At 32.6% G+C, this 18,631-nt stretch overlaps 1 protein-coding gene across 1 annotated transcript in view; it reads left to right on the top strand.

Annotated features, from left to right (window-relative positions):
• LOC122805803 (endonuclease domain-containing 1 protein-like) overlaps positions 1-17,161 on the top strand; it is an 82,729-nt gene extending 65,568 nt beyond the window's left edge. The window contains exon 2 of the mRNA XM_044076066.1: positions 16,616-17,161. Coding sequence (XP_043932001.1) covers positions 16,616-17,131 — 516 coding nt within the window. The 3' untranslated portion in view covers positions 17,132-17,161. The remainder of the gene's footprint in view (positions 1-16,615) is intronic.
• Positions 17,162-18,631: the final 1,470 nt, after the last annotated feature.

The following is an 18,631-nucleotide window of genomic DNA, read 5'->3' as shown; positions in this document are numbered from 1 at the left end:
AGTTAGTGTAAGGCACAGCTGAGATGTGTTTGGTGAAGTAGGTCGTCTTATCTAAAAAAACAGTAAAAATCAAGTTAAAATAAAATTCTGTTCCATATAGGTTCAAAAGAGGCTACTAGGCTAGTGGCCCTAGAGCCTTTACAAGCCTAGCCATGTTAATCCCAAGTATCCCCATATGTTCTTTCTGGGTAGTTCACACAACAAATTTATGAACAGAGTATGTCTGTGATCAACACCAGCTACCCCTGTCCATGAGGGACATGGGTGCCAACTGAGGGTGAATTTATTCCATCCAATTATTTAGATTGCATTTGAATAGGGTCAGTGAGAAGATCTGTTTTATGTGAATAGGAAAATGACACCCTAAAGTTGTAGGAGAGCTCAGGTGAATGCAAAGCCATGGCATAACTGGGAGTGTAACCAAACCACGTAGCATGCTCCTGTGGTCACAGTGATAAAGAAAAATGGTTGTGTGCAAAAATATACTGATTTAAGATGGTTAATGATAATTTAAAGAGACCGATGTGATGACTCAAATGCCACTTCTCTTCAGGACCACAACAAACCAATAACCGCAATGTCTGTAATACTGGATACTCTGGACCTTCCAACCTTCTAAAACCAACTTTATTTGATAAAAACTTAAGAACACATATAAACTTTCTACAGTTAAGTGTTTTCGTTCCAAATTACAAATAGGAATTTATTCAGAACTAAATAAAATACCTAATCCAATATATATATATATATATATATATATATATATATATATATATATATATATATAGGACTTTTGATTGAAAGATCAAATGTCCGAATCTATTATCACCGAACATTCTTTACCGAAAGTGCTTTCCTAGAAAAAGCATTTACGGTAAAGTATGTTTAAAAAAAAGAAACAGCATTAAACCTACTGCTATGCAAGGGGGCAAGCCCCCGTGCACCCCACAACCCCCTACGTCAGTATTCTCACTCCGAAGTCACACTAAAGTGGGGAAAAGGGAATTTTCCCTTTTCCGCACCATAGTACGACCAGCACAATGAGCATGCTTATCCAAAATGAACAGTACTTTTGGTTAAGTATGCTCGGTGATTTCTGCTTCGGTGGAAAGTGCATTTGGGGATCTGTATGGATCCTATATATCTATATATATATATATATATATATATATATATATATATATATATATATATATATATATATATATAGTGCTTATAGTGCTTTTTCTTATCATGTGATTAAAACAACTAATAACAATAAGTGACTTAATTGATATGCAAAAAATTAAATCACATAGAACATTTGTAAGACTTATAAGCATTATAATACTTTTGTTTTAAAACAGAATTAATAGAACAGGACTCATTCAGCCCTGGAAAACTAGTTGCATTTCATTTTGACTGCCACACCAGCTCACACTTATTAAAATGGTCAGAAATAAAAGTAAAAATCCTTCAACATTCATCACTATTTGGTCTATGTCTACAAAACTAAACTTATGTGTAACATTGTCTTCTATATGTTTGCTTAAAGCATTAGTCATCTTGTTTTTGTTAATGTCCAAGTGTTCATAAATTATCTCTTTCAATTTTCTTGAAGTCTTTCCTGTATAAAATGCTGAACAGAAGCATCAGCTAGTTAAATACACCACTTGACTTGAATCAGATGTAAAATAGCCTGCTATTGGATATGTAACACCCCTCACTGTAAACTGATTTGTATATATAAACACTGGAACACTGGGTACAACATCCACATTTGAATATGCCCAGTTTAGAGTTGATGTTTCTAACCATGCACTTTTTATTTGATTCTAATAAATTCTTACATGCTGTGTCCTTCCTGTAGATAATATTAGATCTCTACCCTAGTTTATTTAAAATACAACTATTCAGTTTGAATGGATTCCAATTTTTCTTCACTTCTTCCCTTAAATTTCCACTATCCAAAGTATAAGTTGTCATAAACATTTTCCTATCACCAAAGGAGTTAACATTATTTCTTGAGACAATTTGTGGACCTACAGTATTGTCCACTGAATTTAGGACAGGCTTACGAACACCATTTCTTCTTTTATTCCATACCTCCTCCATAATTTCCACTACAAATTTTTAGGATAGCCTCTTTTGAAAAACATATCTGCCAAAATTTCACTCTCCCTATAAAATATATCTATGCCTGACACTATTCTAGCAAGCCTGACTAACCTGTCCTTTAACTACTGCTTTTTATTTTTTTGTTCACGGAAAAGTCAGTTCTAGAAGGTTGGAAAGTCTGCAGTATCCGGTATTACAGACATAGTGGTTATACTTTAGAGAGAAACAGGTTATTTTACATACAGTGGAAGACATAGCCCCAAACTAGTCAGCAATTTAGAGTCTGTAATCTACTTACTGGGTATCTTTAGAATGTAGGAAAAAACTGAGCACCTGTAGAAAACCCACATGAATACACTAGGCCTAATTAATTTCTTAGGCGAGTTTGCACCAGTCCTTTCAACTGTGCTTTACACTAGGCCTAATTCATTTCTTAGGCAAGTTTGCACCAGTCCTTTCAACTGTGCTGTATCTTAACTGCTCTGCTAAAGAAAAATGCACCTGGGCATGGGGACATGCTCAGGCCTATGACTTTAAAGAAGGAAAACAAATGTTAACAACCACTCCAATGCTAGCCTACTTTTATGTTACTAACCTTTCAATAGTTCTTAATTATGGACTGGGTGAAGCTTTACTTCAAAAAAATGAGCAAGTGTTATCTCCTGTTACTTATTGCTTAAAAATACTGACAGAGGCTGAGCAGACATATTTTCAAATTGAAAAGGAATGCCTTCCACGTGTGTCATCATGTGGAAAATTCTGTGGCTACTTAACATGGTCAAGAGTTTCCACAAAAGGGGGGTGGAACCTAGATGGCCAACTGAGAGCAGTGAATTTTGAGAGCTCCATAAACTAGTATAATAATATAGGAAAATGTTATTATTTTCAAGTTTTAAACATCGTAAATCTATAGATAAACTACTAAACTACATAAATATCAGTTTTGGTGGAGATATACAAAAATTGTCCTGTCAAGTAACTTGGGGGTATATTGAGTCAGTGAATATGAACAACTCATGAAATTCTCAACCAGATGCTGCTTTGAAAAAAGAACTGCAATTGATGGCATCTACCTTACAGGAAGTATCTTTGAAGAAGGGTGGCTTTAAAAATGATGTAGAAAACCTCAAATTAAATTCTCTAAAACAGACATACTCTTAAGGAACTATTACAGCAACAACATACAAAAATAATAAATATAGAGGCTTCTCTAAATGACATTGAAAGGGAGACTCAAAGAGGAAGAACTACAAAATGAATTTCTGCTTAAACAGAATACATGGCTGCTTAACAAAATAAATGACTTGGAAAACAGGGAAAGGAGAAACAACATAAGGATCTTTGGTCTGCCTGAAAACACTGAAGGAAAAGACATTTCATTCTTAGCAACCTGGATTCCTAAATTTTTAGACTTGAAAGATGGGCTTTCATTTGGAATTGAAAGGGCACATAGAACACTGAGGAAACCTGCTTCTAACTCAACAAATACTCCAGCTAGAACCATAGTCATAACATTTGTTTCATTTCTGGACAAGGAACTAATATTAAAATCTGCTTGGAGAAAATCACCCTTAAAATACAATCAAAGCCTGATAAGGTTTGACAATGATTATTCTTCCAGAATACTAGAACAAAGGAAAAATGTCTGGCCAATAATAAAACTGTTGAAACAAAACAACATTAAAGCACAGCTAGCCTTTCCAGCCAAGATAAAAATACTTTTGCCAATCAGATGAGAAACTTTAATGACTTAGAATAAGCTACTATATTCATTAAAAACAGCAACATAGTGTCTCTCCCAGAAGAAATGGAGTGGATGGCCCCTACTCTTAAAAGAATAAAAAAAAAACAAATCCTTGGACCGATGCTAGAAAGAAGAAACAAAAAAGTGATTCCAAGATAGCTTACAACTACATCTTTCAAAGTATCATCTGATATGGCACATCACTTGTCATCTGTTTTTATTTTAAAAAAGGAGTGTTTCTTAAACAACTGAGAAATAGTAATGATTTGTTCAGAATGTTCAGAGTCCAGTAATAGGTCAAGAGGGGCTACTATTTACATTATATATAAGCCAAACAAAGCAACATATAATACAAACATAGAAGTTTCTAGTCCCCTACTTGAACTCAGTGAATACTTATCATGTTCATTTTTTATTGATTTTACTTATAATAATTTAAGTAATTAATTAACTAATTCAACAAGGTACCATTCATCAGAGTTCAGACTCAAATGTAACCAATTAACTTCACATATAATAGCAGTAACAGTAGAGTGTTTTGAAAAAAAATGCTGTCATGGAGACTAATGACTTCTTCAGTTAAAGTATGATTTAGAAATGTCATGTATATCCTGCTTTAATAATAGTAGCAGGCTCTTAGTACAAATGCCATCATTATTCTGTCTAAATATAGTTAATATCAATTATGGCAGGTATCATAGCTACGAGTACTGTTTGATCAGTCCTGATATGGAGTGCGTGGATGCAGCTGTGTCTGGCAGCTAGTACAAATGTCATTATTATTCTGTCTAAATATAGTTAATATCAATTATGGCAGGTATCATAGCTTTGAGTGCTGTTTGATTAAGCCTGACATGGTGTGTGTGGATGCAGCTGTGTCTGTCAGATGTCGTATGTTGCCGTTTTCATCTCAGGAAAGCCATGGGTTGTGGCTTGTGATCAAGGTTTACTGATGCTTGTGTATTAGGAAGAGACATTTGGTGGTTTAGCCTGGATCCAGGGGAAGGGGGTGGATAAAACTGTGATTAGGGATATTTTGGCAGAGAATAGTTTGTTTATACATCTGCTGAATGAGAGGTGGGAAGGCTGGAAGAATGTGTTATCTCTTGTTGTGGCGGCTTGTTGGGAGGGTTTTTTTTTTTAATCTGTTTGCTCTCCGTTCTTTTCCTGGCAGCTGCCTCACTGAAAGGGAAGGAATTTAGGCTTGAAGTTGTAGTGAAGTGAAGCTTTGCTTCAGGTGCATTGCGAGCCTCTGTTATGCAGTATACAGACACACTAACAGAAATAGATACTCCCAGATTGCTGTGGTAACAGAGACAGAGTGACAATAATGCTTAACGGGTTTGAGGAGCCTCTGAGATAATTCTCAGCAATGAAGTTTATGGTTTAAAAAATATATATATATAATAAAAGGGCTGTTTTAAACCACATGTACACATATTGATGGTCTCCCAACACTTCATTTAGCCCATTAATTTGATTCTTGATAAAAAATATATAAATAAAATAAGCGCAATTTTATATTTAAAATGTATTTTGGTTGAAACACATTAAGGACTTACATAAGAGTGGAAGTTTGAGTTATTGTGGAAGACTAAGAGCACTTGCTCTTGTGCAGTACCCTTTGCAGTGGTCTGGGAGGTGAGCTTGCTTGGACTTGTTCGGCATATAGGGATAGCTGATTCTAGGGGTATTTGGAGTTTCTGGGAAGTGCTAGAGAGTCATTAGATTTCCTTTGTGGAAATATCTGTGGGAATGGAAGGTGTGTTGAGTGGTTCTCTGGCAGAGTGGCCACTGCATGGAACAGGCTGGTAAAATGGAACAGGACAAATATTGGTTTGGATATTTTAAGAACAGCCTGGAAACATACCACATGAACAAGTGAATGGTATTCTGGCAAAACTGGATAGGCATTGTTGCTCATGCTTGAAGTACTGATATGTGTGTATGTAATGATGGAAATATAACAAGAAACTAGAAGGGTCTCATAATTAAAAGTCTACAGACTATATAAACATACTTGGAAGGAGCTAATAATAAGAATAAGCATTACAAATTGTGCTCTCTCAAATAACTAAGCACACACAATAGTTATGTAATATATGATTTTAGTAAATCTAGACATAAAATATATAATTGTCATATAAGATAAAGCAGTCTGCTGAATTTAGATATTAAAGACAGGATTTAATAACATGGGCTTGTGTATAATAATACTACTGTCTTAATTTGTCATAGGTTCATAGGTTCATGGGTTGGTACTAGGCTATCAGCCTTTACAAGCCTAGCCATAACAATTCCCTGGCTATTTCTTCCTACACTATTTACTTCCCTGGACCCCTGTCTGTCATAAATGACATACACTACAAAGAACATCAAGGGGAATCATGATGATTTTCTTATATAAGTAAATGTGCATAACAAGTCATGTAATTGTTTTAACTTGAATTGTAGTTTTTGTAACCCATCTTGACCATATATAATACTTAAGCAGTTACCAAGGTAACTAATGTTTTATACATGACATCAAACTGACAAAGTTGTTCAAGAGAATCAATAGAAGCCTGAACTCGAAATGTCACAGAATGTAACAATCATATTCTGAACAAATAGTATTAAATTGAGAATGGACACTTAGTTTAATAACATAGGCATGTGTATAATAACACTACTGTTTCAACTTGTCATAAATTGTCACTATATTGAACATCGAGGGGAAGCATGATGGTTTTCTTATATAAGTAAATGTGCATAACAAGTCATGTAATTGCTTTAACTTGAATTGTAGTTTTTGTAACCCATCTTGACCATATATAATACTTAAGCAGTTACCAAGTTAACTAATGTTTTATACATGACATCAAACTGCAAAGTTGTTCAAGTGAAACAATAGAAGCATGAACAAGGAATGTCACAGAATGTAACAATCACATTCTGAACAAATAGTATTCAATTGACAATAATCACTCAGCTTAACCTTTGCTGATTATGCAAAATAGAATGTTGCCATTTAAGTCTAAAAACTTTCAGTATATGCCATACAATGGCAATTTATGAATATGGAAAGGGAACTTGTAATCATTAATCACAATAAGTGAATTTGATATTTTAACCTATAATTTCACTCATTTTATAATAAGAAATGACAGATATGGAAATTCTTATGTGTAGGAAATGGTGGGGAGAGGGATGCACTGATAATTAAAATGCACTAGCTTTCATCAATGTTCACATAATACAGACTTCATGCTTTAAGTAAGTTAGCAACAACAAGTGATTACTTAAATGCTGGCAAACAATGAAATATAACTTCTGATATATCCAGGAAAATACATTGTATTATAAACATTAGGAATAAATATTATTACCATCTATTTGTATTAAGTAATAAGTTTTGAAATACTTCATCGGTAAGGGTGAATATGTTAAATAACTGTGCAGTATAATCTTTTACTGAGGTTTTATATATGATACATCCTACTTTACTATGATTGAATTGCTTGCCATTTTTCTTTCATGTAAATATTAATTGCTTATACAATCAGTAGACATTTATATTGTTTTAGAATTCTGTCTAATCTACAGTAGTACTATATTTGTTCAAAATAATATAAGTATTGCTTATTCCTATTACAGATATTTTCCATATGATAACTTAATTCATGGAGCTCACATGTTCTGGATTGTCAAGGTATGAGTGATAATCTGATGGGCTTAGGTTTATCCATCAGATTAGGAATAATTTTCATTCCATGGCTAGTGCAAATCTTAGTTTTGTTAACATTTATTCATCTAAATTTGTTATTTCACAAAAGCATTTTTAGTATGCCTGACTAAAACATTACTTTATTAGTAAACACTCAAAGTATAAAACTGATAATTTTCATTTAAAAGTTCAAACATATACTTTATATTTATCATTGGAAAATGTTTAATAGTCACAATAAAATAAAAAATACATGGTCTAAATAAACCTAAGATGGATTTAACTTTATTATCTTTAAATGCCAATGGCTTAAACAATCATAACAAGAGATCAAATCTACTGAAATACTTTAAACTGAACAAAGCACAAATTTTCTTCCTTCAAGAAACTCATTTCAAAACAAATGACAATTACAAATGGAGTCCTAAGGAATATATGATATTGGTGCAATCCCCTTATAAGACAAAGACAAAAGAGGTAACAATTTTATGGAAAACAAATGTGATAAACCCAGAAATCATTTATAAGTATGAAGATAAAGAAGATCTTATGGCATTAGTAATAGTTAAATATAATAACATAATATGGACCCTAGCCAATCTATACTGGTTCCCAGGCATTGGAACAAGAACTGTTATAAACACTTGGATTTCATTTCCAATAATTATAAAGGCAACTTAATATTAATAGGAGATTTTAACTATATATTTGATAGTTCTAAAACTACAAATAAAAGACCACTGCATACATCTGCTGTATCAAAAGCTTTAAACAAGTGGGTAGAATCATTTCATCTTGTAGATACTTTCAAATTTAAAGAAGATCAGTCTTTGTTGTTTTCCCATAAAGATCACAGATTTGGTACCCAAACTAGAATAAATAAAATATTTGCTGCCCATGACTTACACTTTAAAATCATTAATTTCTCAATCACTCCCTGACCTTTTCAGACCACAATTAATTGATACTAAAACTTCAAAATGGGTACAAACCATTAAGAGTTCAATCCCTGGTTATTATCAGATTTACAGTTCTTCTTGGACATTAATTACACCACAGAGATAAATGAAATAATGATATGGGACTCATTAAAAGCTTACAAATATATGGTAAAACCCTAACTTGGTATAAAAAAATCAGAGAATGGGATTCTGAATTATTAAATCTAGAATCCTAACTTTTGTCAATAAAAGCTGAAAAAAATCAAAATAATTTGGAGATGAAAAGAAAGCAGAAGTACAATAAATTCAACGAAATTCTAACGCATAAAACTTGTTTAGCTTTAGGAAATACTCAAAATTAATACCTTGGCCACTTCTCCCAAATGTCTATATCATTTATCCACAAGAATCAAAATACAATCAAAAGCTAATAACATTAAAAGTATCTTCCATGAATAGAAAGGGAATTTTTTCTCAGATATAGGTGACATTCTTGATGCCTATAGAAATCACTATATAGAACATTTCCAAAAAGAAAATATACATATTGATCAATTAAATCTAAATGAAAAATGTTCTAGTATAAAAAATACCAGAAAAATTAAAATTAGATCTGCAAGCACCCATATCCTACAAAGAAATTACAGATATAATAAAAGAGGGCAAAAATAATAAAGCTCCAGGCATAGATGGCATACTTATGGAAATATATAAACTTTCTCCTTAAAGATACTATCCATCTTCCATAAAACTGCAATAGAAATTCAGCCATAAGCTTTATTACCACCCTCTTGGAGATATTCCTTAATCACACCAATCCTAAAAGAAAACATATCCCCAAACCTCTGTACCTCATATAGACCTATATCATTATTAAATAATGACTATAAGATATTTATGACAATATTAACTAACAGAATGAAAATACCACTATCCAAAACAATAACTAATGATCAAACTGGATTTATATGTTATATACACACACATGACAATTTTAGATGGATCATTTCTCTTATAGATTATGTTAATAGAGAAAATAAAGAAACACTCATAATTGGCTTAGATATAGAGAAATCCTTTGATTCCCTAAATTGGGGCTATTTATTCAAAATCCTAATGCTATTTGAATTTCTTACATCCTCTGTTCATCTCTTAAAAATATATATACAAATAGTTTAGCATATGTCAAGTTAGGTCTTTTTACCTCAGAATCTATACATATAACAAAAATCACTAAACAAGGATGTCCCTTGTCACTGATTCTGTTTGCTCTGGCTATTGAAATATTGGTAGATTCAATATGTAGCAATATAAAAATCAAAGGAATAGATGTTTATGAACAATACAATTCTAAAGAAATGCTATTTGCTGATGACATATTACTAACATTATCTAATGCAAAAGAGACATTAGAAGAATTAGATATATTAATTGACAAATTTCACATCACATCAGGACCCCATTTCAATAAATAAAAATCAAAATTTTTATTTTTAAATAAAAAAGAACTGCAGACTAAGGGGGGGGGGGTCACATCATAAGGAAACAAGACTCTACCTTAAAATATCTAGGAATTGAGTTATTCAAGGATAATAATGGATTAGTATAAAAACCTATAATGATGTCATCAATACAATTAAAATCTCTGTGGAAAAATGGAACAAAATAATATTAACATTTGAAGATAGACTACAGTTAATAAAAAAGGTTTTACTACCCAAAATCCTATATATATAGCATTGGCAATACAACTGCCAGAAAGTAATATGCTTAAAGAAATAGTTTCCCAAAGAAACAGAATAGCTTTAATACATCATATCAGACCATGGAAACAGGGATAATTAAACTTTCCTGATATAGAAACATATATAAAAGCATCAATATCTAAAACAATCTTAGACTGGATAAGTCTAAATTACTCTGCAAATTGGAAAGAATTACTAACTGTAATATTAATAAACTTGATTTACAAAAAAATTTCAAATAATAAATAAAAACAATTTGCCATGGCACATATGTATTAATTTAAAATTTAACATAACTAAACCCACTAAAACTTGTATGATTAATTATTACATTGACTTATTTAGGACACTTATTAATACAAATATAGATTTAAAAATCTGATTTTATCTTTTGACACCATTTATAGTCACAAAGAACTTTCCACATAAAATATATAAAGAAATTATAAATTCCTGGGAACAGAAAGGATTTGTTTGTTGGCTCCAATGTATCAAAGAACTAAAAGTTTTAGATATGCAAGTAATAAAAACAGCATACAAAATTCCACAACAGGACTGGCTAACTTTACAGAGTATTCTGTCATAGTCACAAGATTTAAGTAGAATAATTAACAAGTCTTCAATTAAAGAAATACCTAAATTTACAAAATACATATATGAAATCATATATAATGACTTTGACATGGGAAACAGTATTTCAAAATTTTACAAAATATTGATAAACTATAAAACAACACCCAAAACCTCATATTGGAAATATATAACAAAGGACACTCACGGTTAACTGAAGATATTAAAACAAATATCTTATTATCGATAAACTATACATCCTTTACACAATACTGGAAAGTTTTTAATTGGAAATGCTTACACAGAGCATTCTTAACCCCAGACAGAATCAGTAAAATTAGTTCTTCCATAAAAAGAATATGTTGGAGATGTGAGCAAGTACACAATGCAGATTGGGACCACATTTTTTTTTGATTGTGTTAAATTAAGTCATTTTGGAATGGTAGTAATAACTTTCTAGAAGCTTTATTTAATGAATAATTTTATTTAACTAAAGCTGCTGTATAATTGAATGTGAATGAAGGTCCTCATTTGAATAATTCAAATATGTATCTAGTATGGACTATACTTGCAATTTCAAGGAAGTGCATAACAAGAAGACGGAATACAAACATAATACCAACTTTGGAAGACTTCTACAGCCTGCTGAAGACCACAGCATTATTGGAAATTAAAATTAAAGGAGTAAGAATTTATCCAAAGCCATTTATCAACAAACCTTGGGGGAAAGTCTTATCACTGATTGACACTATACAATAATTGATCAGACACTCTGATAATGGATTGGACATACTTATAAAGTAGCTGTATAGATTAAGATCTGTTATAGTGGCAGGCTAGTGTAAATAGTGTACATAGTTATTTAAGATGTTATGTATAAATAGTATGGAATTCATTCAAATGTATTTGAAAAATAAAAACAAATTTGAGGAAAGAGTTTCCACAAATTTCAGGCATTTCTTAAGTTATATGTTTCTACACATCACTAACACTACTGAATTATTCCTGTGATCTTAACAAAATGCCTCCCAGATGTTACCCTTAAGGAGACTACTGCCTGGAAAGTAGTTACTTCTCACAGATGTGCTGTACAGGACATCCTATATCTGACAAACCAATATTCAAAACAGAAAATTATATTGCTGTCTGTGTTCAGAGTATAATGACTACAAGACAGGTCACTATGAAGATACTAGGAAAGCTTATGCAAACACCCAAAATATCTAAGAGCTGTGAGACATAATTAAGTTTTCTGAAATGGATGGCAAAATAATTGGATACAAACTCAATTATCTTTGACAGAAATGGATGGCCATATTACTGGGTGCAAAGAATGTCTTGGATAAGTATTATACATTTTCAGCACAAATATCATTATATGTCAGTGTGTTATATCATGACAGAACTCATGTAGCCTCACTACAGCAAGAAGAAATGTTGCATCAAAAACAAGGTCATAAAGGCCATAGGAAATACCATGAAAGAAACATTATGTCACTTTGGTTGACAAATATCAGTCATAACATTGCTAATATAGTGTCTAAGTCTCCTTTCTCCATTATCCATGAGATATTATAAAAGAGAGCCTTTCATGCCAAATGCATCACCACAAGGTCACTGACAAAAGATAGCTGCTGACTTAAATGTGTTTGAAGGAAAACATTACCTCACAGTTCTGGACTGTTATTAATCATGATATAGAAGTAATTAATGTACCAGCTATAAATATCCAAAATGTCATTGTCAGATTCAAAACAATGTTTTCAAGATATGACATAGCCATTGAAGTAGCTACTGACTGCAGTCCTCAGTTTATGGCTAGTGAGATATAACAGTTTCTTGATGACTATGATTTTATCATAATATATCAAGTCCCCGTTATCTACAACTGAATGTTGGAAGGAAGATGACAGAGTAGTGAAAACATCGAAAAAGATATTAAGACAGCAGGATTTGTGTTATATTGAGGTACTTCATGTAACTCTCTAGGAGTAAGTCCTTCAAAGTTAATGCTTGGTAGACAAATCAGAGCAGACATTCCAGTACTAGATTCAGAAATTGAGCCTAAAACTGTTTTCTAAATTACAATCAAACAAACTTATCAAAAAAGTTAAAATATCATATAAAAAGTTCTATGATAAGTCATACACTATGCATTCTCTGCCTGCCTTATAACCAGGCTAAGCTATATGTTCAAAGTTAGAGGGATAGAAAAATGGGGAGCACATCAGATGTTGATGCACAAAGGACATGTGAACTAAGTTCCAACATGATACAAATCAAAGATGGTACCATAGTTAGGTGGAATCGGAGGCATAGCCAAATGGTTCCTGATTAATTCAACCTGAAGCTAAAGTACCAAATAACCAATTACATTAATCTGAGGTAAGAATAGCCAGATCAATCTCATTTGAAACTGTTCTAGTGTCTTTGAAAATTCAACCGAATATCTAAGATCAGAGTAGAAGTTTGTATCCATTGACCCATGCTGGCAGACCATGTGCTGCCCAGCCAAAGCAGACACGTATGGCTGCTCCTAATCCAGCTGATGTTGTTTTATTTAGTGACTGTAGTAGGTCAATTGCTTGAACTAATAGTCTGTCTCCTAATTTTCCTTTTACAGGTGCCAGGCTTAATTTTCTAGTCCTAATTTAAGTGCTACATGTAGTACCCAAATTGAACAAGAAATTCAAGATCTGAGATCTGAATTTTATGCCAGATTTGAGATTGTATGAAAAGGGATAGATAAGTAGCCATACAACTTTCACCATAAGGTATTTTGCTAACAATGTTTTATTAAAAATGTTTCATAAAAAACTGCAGTTATTGCAGTTGCAAACATAATAATATGCATTGACATGATCAGTCCAGAGTATTGACTTGCAGTGCATCAGTTGTGCATCTCTGAAATTATATATTTTGAGTTCAGACGCCTCCCTCTCTCTTTCTTTTCGGGGTGGATGATAAGTAATGTAAAGTTAAAACACAATTTGTTTATATAGTAAATTAGTACTATTGTAATTTGCCTATTTAAGACTATTGTATAGTATTCAAGAAGGACATATTCCACAATGCTTTGCATGTGAGTCTTTGAGGCAGTGTGTGCTCATGACTGAAATATTAACAGAATTTCTATTGAGCTATAATTTTACTTGGAATAAAAGTTATCTGGCTAAAATACTGCGAATATTGATTTTCCTTACTCAGCCATCGCAAATCATTGTATATAGGAGCTCATCATAACAGAAATCATGTATGAAAATCTAATTCCTTCAGTAGTTCAATGGGTGCCTTTGAGCCTAACCTGTATTCCTTTAGTTATCATTAGAGTACCTCTTTTCAGAACTATCCATTATTTCTAAGCTTCTGGCTTTCATGGAGGAAAATGTCCTTATTTGACTTTCAGTAAATCTTTTTTCATACTATTATGTATTTCCCTGGAATTTCTCAGCCTGTCCTGCTGTAAATACATTTTTTTCTTTATTACCTGTCACACTTTTTTGATTGAATTCTGTCTATCTTCTTCTTCATCTTTCAGCTGCTCCCATTAGTGGTCCACAGAATGATTGGCAGTAGAGATTTTACAGTGTAGAGTTGCCAGTCCAGTGCTGAACTACATAATTCATTTTTCTATTCTTTCAATTTGTTTATTCACAAGGCCTAACTTGCCTTTCTAGCCATCAGTTAGTGGAATTTTGTCTTTTTGAAGCCATTAGATACATTTAGAAACTCCTCTGAGTCAAATCCACTGTCTTGGCAAACAGTAAACATCAAGAACTGATAGGATAATAGTCTGATTTTGTTTGTACTTCACAGTAAATCCCTGCAGAAAAACAAGGTTTTCCTGCATTTGATCATTATGAAATAGTGCTCACAATTTTTAATTTTTAGACCAAACAGAATCCTGGCTTTAATTTTTAGACCAAATATAATCCTGGCTTTATAAATTTAAGAATTTGCAAACATCATCTGTGATCTGAAAGGGGTGTATGCAAACTGAAACACATCTGTGTAATTTATTTGCATTTCATCTTGTTACTATTCTGTCTGTAAAATCAACTCCTTTTGAGTCTCCATAAGGTTCTGAATGTTTTTTTTTCTTTAAGCAGTTTCGAAAAGTATCTTGGTTCACAGGAAGTCTTTTCAAAAATCATGATTCTCGCATTCTGTTTTCTAGACAATTTTTTTTTAGTCAGCATACCAATGAAGTGCATGCATTGCAGTTTTTTGTCTTTTAAAGAAAGAATATATTGTTCCATATACTTTTTATTATCCTCCAATGGCACTGCTTTCTCAGGGAACAAATCTAATGGGTTATCAAAGTAAACCTTATTGTCACTTAGCTTACAAAAGTGCAGCCTAAAGAAAATTGCCTGCATCAGGCTCAAATTGAGAAGATATATACATACATAAGATAACACATACAACAGACATAGTCATCATTTCACATTAGACAGGTTATTCTACCTACATATTACCAAAGTTTATCTTAACTATAATTTTCAGCAACTGAATGATTTCTTATTGCTGAAGTTCCTATTGCGCTGTGCGATTCTCACATGAATAAGAGGATATAGTTAGTATAATATTGCATATTCTTTGCCTTCTGTATATTGTTAGAGTTTAGAATCTGAACTGTCTCTCATTTATTTGCACCAAAAGAGTTGGCTCTCCCATATTTTGTCAGTGTCCAGCTTTCCTGAGATTATTGCCAGAGTTTGACTGTCACCTCCTGAGGGAAGAAGCTGTTTCTGAACCTGGAGATTTTACAGGACATGCTGAGGTATCTTCTGATAGATGGAAAGCATGTGAACAGTTCATAAGCAGGGTGTGTAGGACCCCTGATTATTTTTGTGGCTTTATTGTGACATCTTGTTGTGTATAACCCCTGTAGCGCTGGAAGTTTGGAGCTCTTTATCTTCTCTGCAGCTTTCATTATCCTTTGTAGGACTTTTTGATCTACAACTGAGTAGCTCCTGTACCACACTGAAAATTTGCACTTTAGGATACTTTCTATGGTACCCTATCTTTTTAGTATCTTTGGTATCTTTCTAGGACTGCTTAGAATAAGTATTTTGATGACAGCAGCTATTACAAATGCATCATTGATGATATTAATTAAAGGTTTAAAATCTATCTCCATTTCCCAGCTATCACAAGAACTGCACTACCTGTCAGTTTGTAGCAGGATCATGTAATATATAATATGCTAGACATAAAATAGTATGCATTCCAAAAACACAGTTTGTTGCAAACAGTCATTCATTTTTTACTGACTGCATTACATTCCACTTCAACAAACTATGACTGCTATCATCTTGTAAAAACTGGAAATAAAATGAGATTTATTTTCTTTCTGTTACTAACTATATACATTTCTGTTTTATCAGGTTATCACTTTCATATGAAAACCTCTTGATTCAAGCTAAACAAACACATTTATTTCATTTTACATTTTTTTTGATTGATGCAAATATTTTTTTTACTGTACAAAGTCACTGCATATTTTATTATTTGTTTAATTTTATTTTATTTATTTTGCATTTGCTATTTTTCCACAGACAATAAGGATATGTGCACCCAGATCAACAGAGAATGGAGGTCACAAATAATAAAAATAACTGATCCATATTTTCCTCTTTGCATGATGACTAAAAACAAATGACATGTTTTGAATATAGCCAGATTTTAGATTTATGTTGTCTTAACAAATGTTTTAAGTACATTAATAAATACTTTTTTAACAAAAATATTTTAAGTGCATTGATACATAATTATTCAGTTAACTACTTTTAATTATTTTTTTCTATAGCTTGTAAATTTAAGTTATTCCAGAAACATGGAAGAAGAGAGGTCATCAAACATTGACAAAAACAAGCTTGAAGAAAGTCAAGCTGTTACTGCAGATTATGTTCCCACTTCTTCAACGTATGACAGAGGGCATCTTAACCCATGCAGTCATCAAGAAGAACAGGATAGCAAGATTGCTACATTCTCCCTGACCAACATTGTGCCACAGTTAAACACTCTGAACCAGGGTAAATGGAGAGAGTATGAAGAAGGACTGACAGCAAAAACAGCTGGCTGTAAAAAAGTATATGTTGTTGTAGGAGTGATCCCAGGAAAATCAAAAATTAACAACAGAGTGTATGTGCCATCTGACATCTGGAGTGCAGTCTGCTGTGTAATAAAGAAAAGGACAAAAACTTGGGCAGTGATAGCTTCAAATAATGCAAATAAAGTTAATGACATTAATGTTACTGATCTTGAAAAGAAAATACAATCTTATACTGGAAGAGGTGTAAAACTTTTCCCAGCTATGTGTTAAATGTACACTGAGAAATGGGGTCTATATTATAAGATTGACGGTTGAAATCATCGAACAACATATGGTCGACACCATATGGTCGATGTCTTCAAGCAATGACCTTATAAAAAGACAAAAAAAAAAAAAAAAAAGTACCCTAACGGGTTTAACCAGGGGGGCTGCACCCCCCTGCATCCCCCACTTGGGGGGCTGCACCCTCCAAACTCCCTGCTACTTAAATATACAACTCCAAGACTGCACTATATTGCAGTAAATGGAAATCTCCCCTTACGGATTCTGAGCGTTCGATATTCTCGTGTCGACAATATCAGATTCAATATTGTCGGCTTTCGAGACTATAGTATAGACCCGAGAAATGTATTATTGCTAGTTATTAAGAAATGCTTTTAGGTGTATTCTTTGAATTTCTTTAACTTCTGAAAGAAAAAAGCTTACACATTTTTAAATATATTCTCTGTCACTTAAAGACTGAGGAGAAATGAAATGTTCTTTTGAGGTGGTTAGCCTGCTTGCAAAGCATGAATAATAGTTTTGGATTCTTATTCTGAGAATTATGCAAAATGTGCTTGAAGCTAAGTGGAAGTTATATAGCATGCAAACAATTGATGAAATACATAACTAAAAACGTAATGAATTATTCTTTTTTTCATTCAAAACAAGTTTATTAAACTCTTTTGTTGAACATTACCATATAATTTCATGTTGTAATAGTACACTGTCTATATCAGATTGCTTCATTAATGCATTCACTTTTTTAACATTTTTTTTGAATCATCACTTACAACATAAATTATCATGTTTTTATATAAATGTAAGCAAACCATTTTGACATATTCTCAGTTACAAACATTTCACGTGTAATCATCTGTACAGTCATTGTCAATGAAACATTACATAGCTCACTCGGTTTCTGCTCCCCTTAAATGTTTTTCTACCTCCAGAATATTATTCTGCATGCATTGTTCCCACAATTCCATTTTTTCTATGTAATTTGCTCCTACTCTTTCCTGAGGATCCCACTTACAGTTCTTTTATCTTTGTTACTATATTCACTACTTTTAACATGATTAGTTTACACCTTGATTTCCATTTTCTAGTAAATGCTTTTTTGGTAGCCACCAGAATTAAACTCACTAAGGCTTTACTGTATTTAGAAACTCTAGATTCTGTATCACAGCTCAGAAAAATCATTTCCTTAGTTACACCATTTTGCTAACCCAGTATTTCTGATAGAGTAATCCATATGGAATTTTTAATGTCTGCCAACTCATTATGCTCCCCCAAACCACCAACATTTGCAATCAACCTGAGGAAAATTTCTTTGGAGTCTGCTCGGACCATAAATTTCCCATGCATACACTTCCAAGGAAAAATCATTACTCCTCTTGACTTTGTTACATATTTGGTAGTCATACAGGGTCTATGTTAAATGAATGAACAATCATAAGGTCAAGTACAACATACTCGACACACTATGATCATAAGTTCAAAACCTTGAAC

The sequence above is a fragment of the Protopterus annectens genome, chromosome 7.part0 (genome assembly GCF_019279795.1).
Source record: "Protopterus annectens isolate FY-2018-M chromosome 7.part0, PAN1.0, whole genome shotgun sequence".
Taxonomy (NCBI): Eukaryota; Metazoa; Chordata; order Ceratodontiformes; family Protopteridae; genus Protopterus; species Protopterus annectens.
The sequence above is the reverse complement of the archived record's forward strand: the minus strand, read 5'-3'. Positions and strand labels throughout refer to the sequence as shown.